The sequence below is a fragment of the Perna viridis genome, chromosome 14 (assembly GCF_037379345.1).
Source record: "Perna viridis isolate PV_CMFRI_1.1 ecotype Kerala chromosome 14, ASM3737934v1, whole genome shotgun sequence".
NCBI lineage: Eukaryota > Metazoa > Mollusca > Bivalvia > Mytilida > Mytilidae > Perna > Perna viridis.
This window is the reverse complement of record NC_142458.1, coordinates 18,577,498-18,593,794: the sequence shown is the minus strand read 5'-3', so window position 1 is coordinate 18,593,794 and position 16,297 is coordinate 18,577,498. Positions and strand designations below refer to the sequence as shown.

At 33.3% G+C, this 16,297-nt stretch overlaps 1 protein-coding gene across 4 annotated transcripts; it reads right to left on the bottom strand.

Annotated features, from left to right (window-relative positions):
• Positions 1 to 660: 660 nt before the first annotated feature.
• LOC148598489 (uncharacterized) lies at positions 661 to 16,284 on the bottom strand. Of its 4 annotated transcripts, XM_088559872.1 has the most exons (5): positions 16,193 to 16,284; positions 13,737 to 13,789; positions 11,779 to 11,806; positions 11,078 to 11,137; positions 661 to 8,143 (listed from the first exon to the last, which is right to left on the bottom strand). In XM_088559872.1, exon 5 carries the CDS (start codon positions 8,133 to 8,135, stop codon positions 2,652 to 2,654), a length of 5,484 nt encoding a protein of 1,827 aa, XP_088415998.1. In that variant the 5' UTR covers positions 8,136 to 8,143; positions 11,078 to 11,137; positions 11,779 to 11,806; positions 13,737 to 13,789; positions 16,193 to 16,284; the 3' UTR covers positions 661 to 2,651. The 4 variants fall into 4 exon arrangements, with proteins under 4 accessions (XP_088415998.1, XP_088415997.1, XP_088415999.1 ...); XM_088559871.1 differs by lacking the exon at positions 11,779 to 11,806 and having other exon boundaries at positions 16,193 to 16,283; XM_088559873.1 differs by lacking the exons at positions 11,779 to 11,806; positions 13,737 to 13,789.
• Positions 16,285 to 16,297: the final 13 nt, after the last annotated feature.

Genomic DNA, 16,297 nt, shown 5'->3' with positions numbered 1-16,297 from the left:
TTTCAGTCCTAAACATATGTTTCCGTATGTTTCAAAAAATATGAAACAAATGTCACAATTTTTCCTGTGCACTGACCAGTTTTTTCACTACAAATCACATTATCAGTAGATTTTTTCTCCACTTTCCTATTTGAGTTGTTCTTAAGTCCATAATGCAACATACTGGATGTATTGTTAGTTTTAAGAAAATTAAAAGAAAATATGAACATTTCACCATCAATCTGCATGATTTGTAGGTAAGCCTGTGCATTTAAAACTATTCTGATTTAAATTTAAATTAAAACTAGTACTTGAAAACAGCAAAATTTATTGCATCATTTAAATAAATAAATAAAAAAAAATAAAATAAAAAGCAGAGCATTTTATATTCCAACATGTCTGGACAATAACACATAATTCATCATCACCAAGACAACTACAGTTATCTCCCTTTCTGCCATCTACTTTTTTAAAAATGCAAGTTAAGTTAAATCATACCGGTTACATGGAGCATTCCTAGCAAAATCATACAGTAAAAATGTTTGAAATTATGTAGAAAAATTGCCTTTAAATTTTATTTAAATGGAATAGGAACCCCTTTCAACATATGGAGTATATTGATAGTCTTTACATAATAAAAGAAGAATCTGACGTTTATTTTCCTATATTGCAATTAATTATTTAATTAGAGAGGATAATTGCTCTAAATCTATGGTTACAGGGGGCAGCCATCTTTGCTATAAGATTAAAGGGAATAGGAACCCCATTAGTGATTAACTCTAATTTATTAGTATCTATGTAAACATGCATAAAAATATGCATGTTTCTTTAATTTCAAATCCTCACTAACTAGTCTTAATTAACTGATAAACATTGACACAGAAGGTTGACATTTATTCCCAGCATGCATCATGATTATGACATATCTGTGGCATCAATTTATCATATAATGCTTTATCTTAACAAATGGTCACAAAAGAAACAAAATCTGTGTAAAGTAGAAAATATTATTCAAAACAAATTTTTAATGAAAAATACCAAAACTTGAAATTGTTTTAAAAAAATCAACATTAGGTGTAAAAAAAAAATAAAAATAAAAACTGAGAATTGAAAAAAGTTTTTCAAACATTCAATATCATTTGAGACAACACAGCAGGTCTTTAGAGAAAAAGTAGATGTAAAAATACTACACTGTTTATGACAAAAACAAAAATGAAAAAAAATGAAAAATGAAAAAAAAATTGTTTAATTTCAAATTCAAAAATATAAACTTCTTTAATTTATAAAAAAAGAAGTCTACATCAATTCTATTAAAAATTACTTTTCATTTTGTTTTTAATTCAATCCAATTGTCTCTAAAATTAAGAGAAACATATTTATATTGTGTGATTGAGTAATGTATAAAAACAAATATAATGCATCAGCAGTGTCAATGACTAGAATTAAAAATAATAAATAAATGTCCTTTTGTTCTATTATCAACTTTTCTACATTCCATTTTTCAGAAATTTAAACTTTACTTACATGTAAAATAAATTTTCACAACCATATTTGTGCAACCTGTACATTCTTCACAGTTATAGGGTTGCTTACTTAATACTAAATCAGATAAAGCGCCACATTTACATCATAATTAGTGCTGCCATCTGGTAATTTTACAGTAAGGGAGATTATATTTTAGCAAAGATGGCTGCCCCCTGTAACTATAGATTTAGAGCAATCATCTTCTCTAATTCAATAATTAAGTGCAATATAGGAAAATGAGCATCAGATTCTTATTTTATTATATAAAGACTATCAATATACCCCATATGTTGAAAGGGGTTCCTATTCCCTGTAATGAATTTTGGCATAAAATTTAATGTGGTAAAATTACAAACATTTCATAAAGACTTTCTAAGGGGGAATAACTGGTGGGAAAATCTTCTATAGAAATGTAATGGAGATTTTAGTACAGGTACCAATAACTGGAGACCTACACAAAAAAATTAGTAGTCGACCAAAACAAAATGGTGTTTTAGTCTGCTGACCTTACCCTTCTCAGTCTTCTGTACGCTTAAAATAACATAATTCATGAAAAATATCTTTACAATTATCAACTAACATACAACAAATTGCTTTTCTGTCTGCTTAATCACCAGTTTTTGTAAGATCAGGCAAATGGGAAAAAACTGAATCATGCATGTCGAAAACCCGCTGATCTGACAATATAATTTCTCTAAAATAATTGATTGATAGTTGAAATGACTGCTATAGATCTTTGCTAATTTTTTCATTTGAATGTTAGAACGCTTAAGTTTTTTGATAAAGTTATCTCCCCTTGAAATAGCATGTCAATAGAGTCATAACTCAAACAACATGATATTGAAAAAAATTGTCTTTTTTTATTTCTTGTCAAAAAAATAGTCAAGGTACTCTTCAAACAGTTTGGTTACTTCATGTATATTGCCTGACTCCTACAGAGACTAATACTTAATTAAGCAAAACTATGAAAGAAACATGTACTCAAAATATCAAGTATAAGAAATAATTTGAGCACACTCATGACATGTACAACAGATCTATCTGATCATTGTGAAAAAATATCAACACAAAGATTTAAACAAAAAATAATCCTAACAAGTACATGTAACATACAGGCATGATGTATATTGGTAATATTAACTATCAATTTAGTTAACATCCTCATCTCCAATTTCACTAACATCCTTTTCAGACTGCAATATTTTCATATCAGTCTTATCTTCTTTAGAAGTACTTCTGTCAATAGAATTAGAACTACCTGTATCAACTGTTTTACTGTCTTTACAACAGTCATTTGCAGTTTCTTCACTACAGTCCTTCACAATATTGTCACTACAGTCTTTCAAAATGTTTTCACTACAGTCTTTCAAAATGTTTTCACTACAGTCTTTCACAGTATTTTCACTACAGTCTATGTCAGTTATTGAACTACAGTCCTTTTCAGTCTTGACTACTTCTGACATGTCTGAGGCAGAAATAGATTGTAAACCAGGGTTTACCTCTTCTCCTTTTTCATCAGATTTTTCATTCACACTTTCATCATTTCCATGTTCCCCAATAATACTTTGACACTGACCTGTGTTTTGAACCTTTACCTCTGTATCAATATTGGCTTGCTTGCATGTTTCAGAATCAGATTCAATTGATGTTATTTCTAAACTTTGTTCATCCTTCCCAGCTTTCTCATCTACTGGTTGATCTATAGACTGGTTTACTTCCTGACCCACCTCTTCCTCCTCTTTTGAAGAGTTTAATCCTTCATCAGTACTTAAACGAGCCTGCTTATTAAGAGGAGAGCTTAATCTCCTCATTCCCCCTCTACCTCGTTTTCCTCTAGAAAACTTTGTTGCTCTAGCTTCCTCGAGAGTGGCCATCATAAGGGCTACATTTGGATTCATCTTTACCCATGTAGGGGACACAACATTTCTTTGTGGTGCATCCCCATCGTCATTATCATAATCAGAAACACTTCCAATTTCCTCATCAAAATCATCAAAGTTATCTGCCCCTTGTTCACTCATAGCTTCCGACTGGGCCATTGACAACATCTTATCACCAAAAGGTTTGGAAGTGGGTTCACTTTCTTTGCTTGCTGTAAGTCCTTCCTCACTTCCTGTTCTTTTCCTTTTCCTACACAACTTGTCATCTTTAGCAGGAGCTTCAGTTGAACTGTTAGTGTCAGGGACAGCAGTACTTTGATTCAGCTGTTCTTTACATATGTTTTTATTAGAGGGACCAGCGTTTATTGGTCTAACCTCTAGTTCAGAATCTCCATCTTTAACTTCTTTTGCTGTCTTATCTTCACTTTCATCTAATACTATAGCAGATTCCCCTCGTGACTGTCTAAGACTAGTTCTTCTAGCTGGTGCTGCAGCCTTTGGCTTGGTTTCAGGCTTCACTTTTGCAGAGTTTTTCTTTTGAATGGTTGACTTTTTCTTTTTATTTCTTATGTTGGATGCCTCTTTATTCAAATCAACAATGAATGTAGACAATGGTGATCCTGATGTTAAAAGTTTCTCAGCATGCCTTCTTTTGATATGGGAGTTACATTCTGATTTGTTAAATCCTGTATAGGCACAAAGCTTGCACTTATAGCGTTTCCATCCTAGATGACGGACAGCATGTCTACGTAAACTTGAAATATCTGTAAAGTCAACTCCACACTGCAAGCATTTATTATTTTTGTAATCAACCAAATGGTTAATACGGCTAAAATCTAGACATTTTGCTTTATCACCATCTGTGTCAGTAGAATCAACTACATACATTCGTCCAGCTTTTGTCTTCTTTGGTGAATCAATGATGGTCTTTTTATGCTTGATACTTTGCAGTGGTTGTCCAGGCATCTTGCTGACCCAAATTTCCTCAATGACCTTGATCCCTTCACCTTCAGATGGCATTCTACGCCTGTGTTGATATGTAACTGCAGCTGGTATAACAGGAGACTTTAATGTAACATCTTTTCCCAGATTTTGTTTCTGTATCTCCATATTTCCCGATATTTTTCTTGCTTTCTCATTTACAGTCTGCTTACTGGTTGTTAACATTTTACTATCAGTGGACGTATTTGTTGTATCGTTCCCTCTATATCCTTTCCTTGTTTGACATGAGGCTTCATTTTTTCCAGCTGTATTTGAGGCAGGAGATAACTTGGTGACAATGCCAGTGTTAGTTTCAGTACTTATCAATGTTGGAGATACTATTATCTGAATTGCTGCTTGTGTAGTTGTTGACACTGCTTTCCTACCAACTAATGTTTTGCCAAGTACATTTTTCTGGTTTTTATTCTCTGGTGGTTTTTCATTTGAATCATTCCCAGAATCCTCTTTTAATTTTTTCTCAGAAATTCTTGTTATATATCTCTTTTTTAATTCTCCTACTTTCTTTGCAGCCTGCACTTTAGCTTTCAGAGACCGTGTGCTGTATCTAGCTTTACATTTTGCTATCTTGGGTTTTGAAACACCTTTCAAAGTTTCAATTTTTTGTGCATTTTTCCCTTCAGATTCATCTATCTTATCTTTCTTTCCACCAATTTTACCACTTTCTATGATTACTGTTTTTGGAACTTGTCTAGACTCATCTTTACCCTTTTTCACGGATGCTGCCTTTCTAGTCTCTCTAGGGGTACCAGTGGACCTGGTTGAATAGTCCTTACTAGACCATTTTGGCTTTGATTTTTCCCTTTCGTTTGATTTCCCTCCGTCTATTTCATCTTTACCTGGGCTGCATTTTGAGTTTTTCTTTCCACTTTGACTAGTAGTTTTATTTGACGGAGATGTTTTAGAACTGCCATCAACAGAGGCGCTTGGTAATATTTTTGGGGTTTTTGGATCAGCTGGAGCCATCATTGAGGAAGATTTTAATTCTGTAACATCACTTGATCTAGTTCTTATACTATCCGTACTAGAATCTCTTGACTGGCTAACCCTTCTAACAGAATGGCGGGATGGTCTTTCAACACTTGCACTTTCAGCTCTATTCCTACTCTGGTTACGAGACGAGCTTCTTGAACTCTCAGCTGATGTGTCTCGAGAAACAGATTCTCTGTTTGATTCACTCAGATCTTTTTGTTTACTGTGCAATTTTAGTATCTCACTAGACTTAGTTCTACATCTTGTTCTCTCAGTAGATGCTCCAGTATTTGACCTTGTGCTTTGCCGTGACTTTATGCTATCAACTGAAGAGTCCCTTGAGGGCATAAACTTATCATCTTTTTGGTTAGATCTCTTTGACTCAACAGAACTATCCCTGGATGGTGTTTTAAAACCTCGAGTAGTTGACCTTGACCTTCTAGTGCCCGAGTCAGAACCACTAGATTTCTCTGCAGTCTTTTCAGTATCACTTTCTAATTTTTTGTCCAATTCCTTTCCTGAACTTAATTTACTTCTTGTTTTGATAGGTGATGGCTCCTTTTCTGAACCACTGTCAGAATCCTTTTTTGTTCCTTTTTCTAAAGCCTGTTGAAGGCTACGCCTTGCAATTTCTAACTTTTGCCTATCTGGAGAAGTGTCAGGCAGCTGAATTGGACCTGATTTTGAGGCATCAGTAGATTTTTTTGGTGATTTACTCTGCGATCGACTATCTCTCTTAGGACTGTCAACAACAGCTCTTCTTTGATCATGAAATCGAGTTCTTTGAGCTGGTGAGTGGTAAAATGCTGTAGATCGTCGAGTGTTAATGAAACGCTTAGGTGGAACATATGCACATGACTTTTCTTTCAACTTTTTGGCTAGTCTACTTTTTGATTGTGCTTCAGAGGCAGCTTTTGTATCAATAAGTCTCATAGCTTCATCATTTGATACAAATCTACCAAGCACAGTCCTGTATCTTTTTCTGGCCCTTTCACTTCCTAAGCTTCTATGATTTTCAGAAGCTGATTCCTCTTTTTTCTTGGAGTCTTCCAAATCTTTATTTTCCTGACTTTCCTTGCTTTTCCCTTGTGTCATAACAGTTGATGGAAGTCTAGCATAAAATGAACACTGCTCAAGATGTTTTTCAAAGTTTGACTTTTTCCAAAATGACTTTTCACATCCAAGACATGTATGCATAGAAACTACTGTTTTATGAATCTGTCGCCTTGTTGATTTCCCAGTGCTGTCATTAACATTTGAGTCGTTAGCATTTTCTGCAGAACTGCTTTTTTTGTGTTGATCTGATTCATTAACAGTATAGGCAAGAGCACGTAATTCTGCTCTCATACTTTCAACTTGTTCCTTGCTCTTCTTATGATTTAGAATCAAGTGCCTTGTCAACCCCCAGAAATAATCAAAAGTTTTTGTACAAATGTTACATGGGTATTTCTTTTTTGTACCAGAGTGTATTACATGCATGTGTTGAAGTAATGTCTTCTTTTGTGAATACTCAAGATTACAGATCAGGCATTTTAAGCTTAATAAATCACAATGTCCTAATTGACTCAGTTCTGATAATTCTGATCCATCCTGTGTTTTAACTGGCCTAAGCTGTGAAATGACAGGTTTAGACAGAGGAGGTTTATCCATGTTCTTCCCAGTCTTTAAAGCATAAGCATAAGTAGCTCCTTCCAATTTGTGTGTTAAACCATCTTTTGATTTATTGGTAATTTCATTGTCCTGTAATTGAACTAGAACAACTTTTGCCGATTTTATAGAGGAATCATTGGATCTATTGCCAGCCTGCTCACTTGAAGACAAGATCTTGTCTTGTAATTTAGCATCATTAGTCTTTTTATCTTCCTCTTTCTTTGGCTTTTTATCTGCGGAATCAACTTTAGTTTGTGTTACTTTTTTAGGTGATGGAGCAACAGGGGTCTGAGTAGCCATTCCTGACTTTTTGGGATTTTCATTTCCATCGTTTGATTTTTTCTCCTTTGTTTTTCTCCTGCTCTCCCCATCCTCTTTGGGAGATATTTCTGCCACTTTCTTCGGAGTCACTTCAATTGATTTAGAGGGCTTATCTGATGGTTTTTTAGATGAGGTCACATTTAAATTTGTAGTCTTCGCAGTTTTTTTCAAACCATCAACAATCTTGGTCAATGGAGGTTTATGAGATTTTTTTGCCTTAGCAATTACTGATGAAGCATTCGATGCAACACTCTTATCTAAATCTGATGGCCTCTCCACAATAGCAACGTTTACTGCTTTTTGTGTGTTCTTAATAGAACTTGTAATAATGACTGTAGATGGTGGATTCAGTTTTTGTTTTTCTACATTTGTAGCAACATCCGTATAATGTTTGTAGGCATCTGAATTTCCCTCAAATGTTCCTGTTAATATTTGTTCCAAAACAGTCTTATCTCCTTCTTTTGGAATTTCTATCGGAACTGATAAAGATGGTGACACTGGTCGAACCACCACTACTTCTTCTCGCTTCTTCTGCTTTTTCTTTGGTACATTTTGAAAGAACGATTTGTCACCACAGTAAATTCTCTTGTGAGCAACAAAGTTCGGAATCGATCGGAAAAGACTCTTGCAGTGTTTACATTCAAATATGTAGTCACATGATTCCCGTAATAGTTGTCTTACTTCCGGTGATCCATAATGAACAGCATTGAGAATCTGATCAAGAGTATTCCCTCCAGCCTCAATGGCAGTACTGATCACAGAGAAGTCAATATTATCTATAGGGTCCTCTTCATCACTTGACTCAGACATCTTTGAACCTGAAATACCAAAAAAAATAATCATTTTAATGGACATTCAATTATTTTCTTATCACCTCATTTTGGAGGTGGCCAATGAATTCTGATTAAATAAAACATAGTGGACCGTGACATGTTCCCTGCCCAGAATATCAAAGATTACATGATGTAAAATAAAACTGCAATCATACATTTGGGCTTTCCATATCATTTATAAATGTAGAAACTGAATATCAATATTTACTACAGATTTCTGCCAAAAATAACTGTATAGTTAAACAGTATCCAACTTCACAAACATTGACATTTTTTTTTCCATTCACCTTTTTCCCAAAATTTTAAACCCGTCCAAAAATTTATATGCATTAACTTTAAAAAACTATTTTAACTGCATTTATCCTACATCCTAAATATTTTCCAAAACTAAATACATTTTATCAACCTGAATTTTCCCATCAATTCATCAAATCACTCCTCTTCACTTCCTGTTCACTTATTCATAAAATATTGAAATTTGTTTTGTAAATGAATCTTTACATAAAATATTTTCTCTTACATAAAAATCTCCCACATAGACAGCATGTGTCAATCGGAAGAATTCCCAGCATGAACTGTTTCAAAGGTTTACAGGTACATGAATGTATCCAGAAAGTAAACAAGAGGCTCCTGGGAGCCTGAATCGCTCACCTGGTAAAATTTTGCCTTTCAAAAGCAATAAATTTAATAAGAAGTTGTACAACAATTTTGACTCAAGAATTTAACTAAACCTAATGATTTGGAGATATAATATGCCAAAAACTACTGTCTGACCTCTGTGTTCTATTTTTAGTAATGGCAGCCATGTTTTTCCACATATCAAAAATCCCCAAGTCAGTTCTGTGCAGGATATCCCAAGAAACATTCATACCAAGTTTGGTTTGATTGTCAAGCAGTGTCAGAAGAATTTTGAAAAACAGTTAACGCCAATGACAATCAACAAAAAGGGATGCCAAGTGATGGCAATAGCTCACCTGCATGTTCTGAATGTACATATATGTTGTCAAAAATGCTTTTTTACTAACATGTACACTCCTTGAGACATTTAGGTTCCCCGCACGCATGATACCCAAACGCATGATAAACAAATGCTCCTATCGTGCGTTTAAACACATGATAGACAGACGCTCATATCTTGTGTTAAACAAACAATAGACGAACAATGAAAAATAATAGTATTGACATATTATGAAGACAGGAAAATAGAAAAGAAAATTAATGAAATCATATAAATTAATAACAGCAAAAAATATAAAAATAACACTTAAGTCAAGGAAATGATCAAAGTACAAAAATAAATGAACGCTTCTATCATGCGTTTAAGGCCTTTTAGGCAGCCTTTACATAGAATTGACAAGTCCACACAAATTCTATAAAGTGTACAATTTACTATGTTTTGTTGTGCACCTATTCATCTACTTGTATTTTACTTGTTATGTATATAAAAACTTTTTAAACTTAATTGCTTATTCCTTTCATTGTCATTATTCTTTAAGCACTCTACTATTGTAAATGTCAACAACCAAAGGAAGTTGAAACATATTTGCCTGAGTAATTTCAGAGGAGTTGAATTTTCGTCATTGAACTTCCAAAACTCTTGTTTAATCAAAAGAGGATTATCTTTAGAAGACATTCCAGTCATTATTCCCATGAAGTTTTGTTAAAATATACCTTGAAGTTTCTGAGGAGTTGATTGTTACAAAAATTGTCAACAACAGATGACAGACAAGGAAAGAAGGATGCCAAGAGATAAAATAAGCTCACAGGAACCTTCAGCTCAGGTGAGCTCAAAAGATTCACTGCTACCAAAAAATAATAGTCTTATTTTCTGCTAAGAATAGGGTATGTAGGTTAAGGGAAATTATTTTGTTTTTCAAAAATACTATACATTGAGTTAGTAGAGAAATAATCTAGATATTGACAGTGCTTGAGCCATAATGGCCATAAAATGTTTAGGGTAGGCACAAAAAAATAGGGTAGTGAGGGTAGTAGGAAACAGACACATTATTTTTTTTGGCCTAACTATAAGAAAATTAACCTTGATAAAGCCCTAGCACTCATACAGAGGATCAGTTAAAACTTTCATTACTCAATATTGCATGAATGAAGGTAGATAAATGCATTCTATATTATATCAGGCAATGTGGAGTAACAAGATCAAGGATAATTCTATAGGAAACAAAATGGAAAGGGAAATTGGCAAAACTGCAGGAGTTCAAATTTATTTTAAAGTGTGGAAGCTTCTCCACTAAGAACTTAGTTCACATGAAGAAAATCATAAATCCCGAATAAGTGTCAATTTATAAGTTAAAGGTCGACGACCCAAGTAAATGAATTCTAAAAGGTCCTAGGTCAGACATTTAGGGTCCTACACCTAAGACCATCACTAACTTGGACCCCCAAATTGGAAGTACAAGTAAATATTCAGTAAAAGAAATAATCTAGACAATAAAAACTTGCATTAAAAAAAAGAATAACTTAGCTAAAAACAGAAGAAAATCGTTCCTTCAATGAAAAAGACAGAATTCACAATATTAAGCCATATTAATACATTGAATATTTACTTCAAAAACTGGAAGTCTATGTACAATTTCTAGAAGATTTCAACCATTTCAAAGTAAAAAAATATATTCAATAGGTTTTTGAATGGTTAACAAAAACATTCATGCTACAGATCCAGAGGGGGAAACCCTTGAATTGCCCTCTTTTTGTTGCAAATTTTGTTGATTTGGTGCAAAATTTGGGCAAAAATGAACAAATAATTTCCTGGAAGCCCCCATTTCCAAAGTCTCTGACTCTGTGCCTGCTGAGTACTTTTTTTTTGTTTTTAATGGATCAGCAGTGGTCATGGTGGAATCTCACAAGTACCTTGACAAATTTCACATCACAAATGTTCAAACATTTCTTAGAGTCACAAACCTTGTCAATATTTTCTATGTCTGTAAACTTCAACTGTTAACCATTTATTCCACTGTGAATCTGAACAGAAAATATTTCAATACAGTTTGTACATTGTACTGAACAAATTTTAAATATAAGTTTTTTTTATTTTAAATCAACTTTTTTCAAATTATTTTTGTTTTTGTTCTGGTGCAAGGTTTTGATATATAATATCCCTACAATTGGGTTTGTTTATCAACTTCATGGACGGCTAGATATTTTTTGGATATCCCATCATGGGACAATGTGATATGGAAAATTTGCTGTTGTGACTGAATTTTGTGTTATTGGAATACATAGTTGATAAAATTTGATTGGTCGAAAGCAATGTTGTAACATTTCTTAAATTGTCCTCTCATAACAATTGGTGATTTCATAGGCTGATGATCGCTTAAGATTTCCACTAGGGCAGATGTGGAATGTCAAGCCGCCAATTTTTCCAGAAGAATCATAGAAAAAAAAAGGTTTTTCAACTCATGAAATTTGAAATAATGCAAAATATCAACTTGCTATTCTCAGTTTCAACATCAAAACAAACTTTTGCTCCTTATGAAACCTATTTCTCTATGATTTAAAGGGTTCATCTGCTTCTTGATATTTTGTGATATGATGTGATATGAACTAGTGATATGAAAAATTTGATGATGTGATTATGACACATTTAGTCAATAAAATCTTACTTGTTGTTTGGAGAAAAACCAAAGTGCTCTGAAATTAATAAAATTGACAATTGTTGTTCAGTGTCAGTGTAAAATGGGAGGGGGCTCTGATCATTCCAAAATGCATTTTATTTGTTGAAACTGGCCAACACACAAGCTCAGGACAATATTCACTAAAAAAAGAATGTAATAACCCTTTTACTATATAGTAATGAATATTTCAGACATCCTTATGTGCTTATACAGATTCAATGCATACTTTAACAAATTCATTTCATATTACATAATATTATACCTTTAATATTTTGATTTGTTAACTTTCTTAGAAATAACTTCCAGTCCATATACATGTATGTAACATCACATGGACTGGTAAGATATTGTAAGATATTGTATGGACCACCTCGCTTTCAAATTAAGAATGTGACATCATAATGTAAAGCCCTGTGCAGATAAGGGTGTCAAAAGAATAGGCCTGAAGCAGTGCTCCGCTTGTCGTAAAAGGCGACTAAATAGTGCTCAGAACCCTAGCCAGGGGCTAGGGCGCTCTACCCACAGAGCAACTGGATTGTGTGCCCCAGGTGATGGACTGGGGTACCCCTCACTTGTTACATGCTGGGGTTTCCAGACTATAATACGGAAAACCTGACCACAAACCATAGTGATGCACTGTGTTGGGAAAGATGCCATGTTACTCGCACCCTGCTGTGGCATTCGATAGGAGTAGGAACCTTTGCGCTCCGCCACAGGAGGCTAAATTGTCCAACCCTACCCATCCCTCCCTTTTTCTAGCAGCAATCAAAATTTGTAGACCCTATTTTCCTTGTGTCCCATCTCATTTTTCATTTCATCAACTTTTTATGTTCATTTCATCATCCATTTCATGTTCATCGCCTGAATATATCAGAAATATTACTGCTCAGGCATTAAACTCCAATAATCAATCAATCAATCATAATGTACTTGTAAGAAGTTGTGTATGTTTTCTTCCACATGAATGATCCAGAGTAAACAATACACAAAAAGTATAACATAGCAAACAGTGCCATGTGAACTTCAGCATCATGAACTATTTGCTAAATTTTACAAAAAATTCATACACTGAATGATGCAGTAATCAAGTGGCTCAAATAAAAAATCAAATAAGACACAAATAGAGACTTTTCTGCTCCATACATTTTAAGAAAATTTTTCATGGATTGATATTCCAAATTCTGGAAATCCAAATCATAACCTGCATAACCAGTAATGTTACAAAGGAATTGATTTCTTAAGTCCCACTCTATGAGACCGGGTCTAAAAGTGGGGTCTAAAAGTGATCCTCATGTTTGCCTGTTACATGTATTCTAGCTGTTTCAAAAACTTAGTCGGTCATACAAAGTGAATGATTTTTTTTTTTAAATTCATTACTTTGCATGCACTACTGAGCTGTGCTAGATATACCCCAACTCATACGGGATATTGATATCTGATAGCGACCAAAATCGGTTTTGGGGGTTACCCCATCTACATGAACCGGTATATAAAGCCACATATTACATTTGAAAATCAATCTGTCAATTGAGAGCCAAGACTTTTGTGATCAAAATTTTCTTTTATCATTCTGTATAATGATAAAAAGAAAAGTCCTAAGAAACAGGAAATTGATTTCAGACTGCAATCAAAATTGTTAACATAAGCCCCATCTACATGTATATAAGACTACATAACAAATTTGAAATCAATGCATAATTTGGAATTGAGAAACATGTCATAGTGGTGAAATTCTGATGGGGCCAAAAAAAAAATGTATTTACCGTCACATGCTGAAAAAAAAAAAGGTTGGTAGGTCAGATTTTTTTTTAAAACACACATATTTTTTTTGCCTGGATGGAATGATAGATGAATGGACAAGATGATACCAATATACAATGTACCACCTACACATTGAGTGGAAAAAAATGTCTCAAAAATTACTATTGTCTTCTTATCATTCTTACCTCATGTATATGGTCCTCTGTTTAACATTCTTGTAAAAACAGTGAATATCTTACTGAAAAAATGTAGGAGACATTTGACATCAAATTACAAAATGACTAGGGTTCTAATTCCCATTTCCTGTTATCTGCAGCAAGTAAAATTTAGTCTAAAAAACTTCATAAATGTATATTTGACAGGCTGACATCACTTTTTATGATAAATTTGTCATGAAAAGCAGGAAAGTTCTGAAATTCTGTACCCTATTTTACATTATGAGAGGATATAATATTATTATTTATTTTTTATTGTTTTGGTGTAAATAATGAATCCCATAATTTTCTTCTGACTAGTAGTATATAAACAGAACACTATAATACAAATAGCACAGAAGTATAAAAAAAATTCTTATTTACAATAAATTCGGTACATCCTCTCTCCCACCAAAACGTCACAATATTTGTCTCTTGCCATGTTAACTTTATTTGGTGTCATTGACAGCAAGCCAACTAGTTTTTACATCTCAGGGTTAATGCACGCCCTGACCTTTGAAGTTAGGGGTTCAGGTTTTTCAGGGTACAAATGATCAATTCATTTTTTTTTATATTTGCATTTGACAGGCTTTCAAGTGGGTTTTGGATAAAAATTAGTGCTTTTAATAGAGCTACATGTAAATTTCTTGAAAAATAGGGCATTATAGGGAAAATCTGATGAAATAAAGGGATATAATACAGTGATTTTTCTAAATTTTGCAATAAATTCATACATACAATGTATTCATCATGTTCATCTCATTATAATGAAAACTCTTACCAAATGACATCATATCAAGGATATACACTTAAAACATGTCTTGTAAATGACTGTACTACAACAACTGGGAAACCAAGGCAGCTTTGGAATATCTTGAGTCTTCAGGAACCACAGATCTACAAACTGCCAAAGCTTTCTTGGTACCATGTTGTTGAGTCCATCAAAAAAACTTGAGTGTTGTGTATTAGATGAAATGACAAAAAGAAATCAGATTCTGAGAAAAAAAAATATATATATCTGTAATTGTCTCCAATTTGTAGAATTAACTAACAGGTCATATATACATGTAGAAAAAGTTTTTACTATTAAATCAAGGAGAAAAAAACCCAACTTCTTAAATTTTATATTTATATTTTAATTTTATATTTAAAATTTATAGGGATAAGATAGGAAAAAGGGCTATTTTAAAAACATAATGGGATAATAGGGCATTGCCAAAAAGATAGGAATTTCATAGGAAATATAGTAAATATAGGGCCAATTTGAGGATATTACTATGTGAGAGTATAATGTAGAATATGTGCTTGTAAAACACCGGTATGTTTTGTAATGTTGTAATGCTGGTCTATGTTTTATATGACACATGTAATAATTATAGAAGTTGAATAAAAGCGACTTCAACAATTGGACACAGAGATCAAATGCTACATGTGTATTAATCAAATTATACCAGCATACTCAGAATTTAGCACTTTCACTTTTGACATAAATAAATACATGTATTATTCTTGAATTATGACTCATTTTGACAATGAATGGAAAGGTTGACTAGAAATTCAAAGACTAAAATAAAAATAGAATATTGTGAAATATGTGCATGGAAGTTTTGACTTGTGATATTGTACATACAAATAAAAGTATTACATGTAATAGTACAAAAAATATATTAACATGTATGTATATTTTTGTTTGAAGGTGGACTAATTGTATTACTCCATATGAAAAATAAAACAAACTTGACCTTTTTTTCATACTTTTTTCCTCATTTTTACCACAGGTTAATATCTCATGGGCTTTTGCCCCATACTAGTATTATGGCTTCCTACCCCAGTGTTCCAATTTCTCTCTTTAAATTTGTGTTAAACAACAGACAGACCTGTATACCTGAAAGCCTTGGTTTGGTATCAGGAATGGTATCTAACTACAGAAAATGTAAAATTTAGGGTAAACATCTACAAACAGGTTGTGGATTGTTTTCCACATCTTAGTATTTACACTTAATGTAAAATATGTGGTATTGTGCACAGGACTTACATTGGTGATGTTGTAGTTTTACTCAATCTTATATTGAAAAGATCCAGAAGCTTCATGGTGTTTCAAAGAAGAAAACTAAAAAGAATGTCAACATTTTTGCATGTAGTCTGAGACCAAGATGGGAGCCCACTCAAAGAAAACGACAAATTTCATGTCTACAAAGAGTGTAAAACTGGACAATCTTGGATAAACTGGACAGTCATGTCTTCCAAAAGGAAGTGTAAACAGATATGCGAATGACTCGTATTCCGTTTTTCATGGGAAAACGAAAATTGAAGGGAACTGTTGTGCCGACACAATTTGGTCACAACAAAAAGTTGGTTTACAACCGTAATATATATGATACGGTGATCATTTTATGTTATTTCGAAAGACTTTTGCACTATAATAAATTAAATTTTACCACCAATACCTTATTATATCTCTTTATACTGTAAATTTTGAATTTTCTGACCGTACTGAATTCCTCAATTTCGGCCTGGTGACTTTCATAGGTGGCGCACTGAACCATGGGGGA

What these genes read in the sequence shown, in the direction of transcription:
- LOC148598489 (XM_088559872.1), bottom strand. Translation starts at nt 8,135, where the DNA reads ATGTCTGAGTCAAGTGATGAAGAGGACCCTATAGATAATATTGACTTC.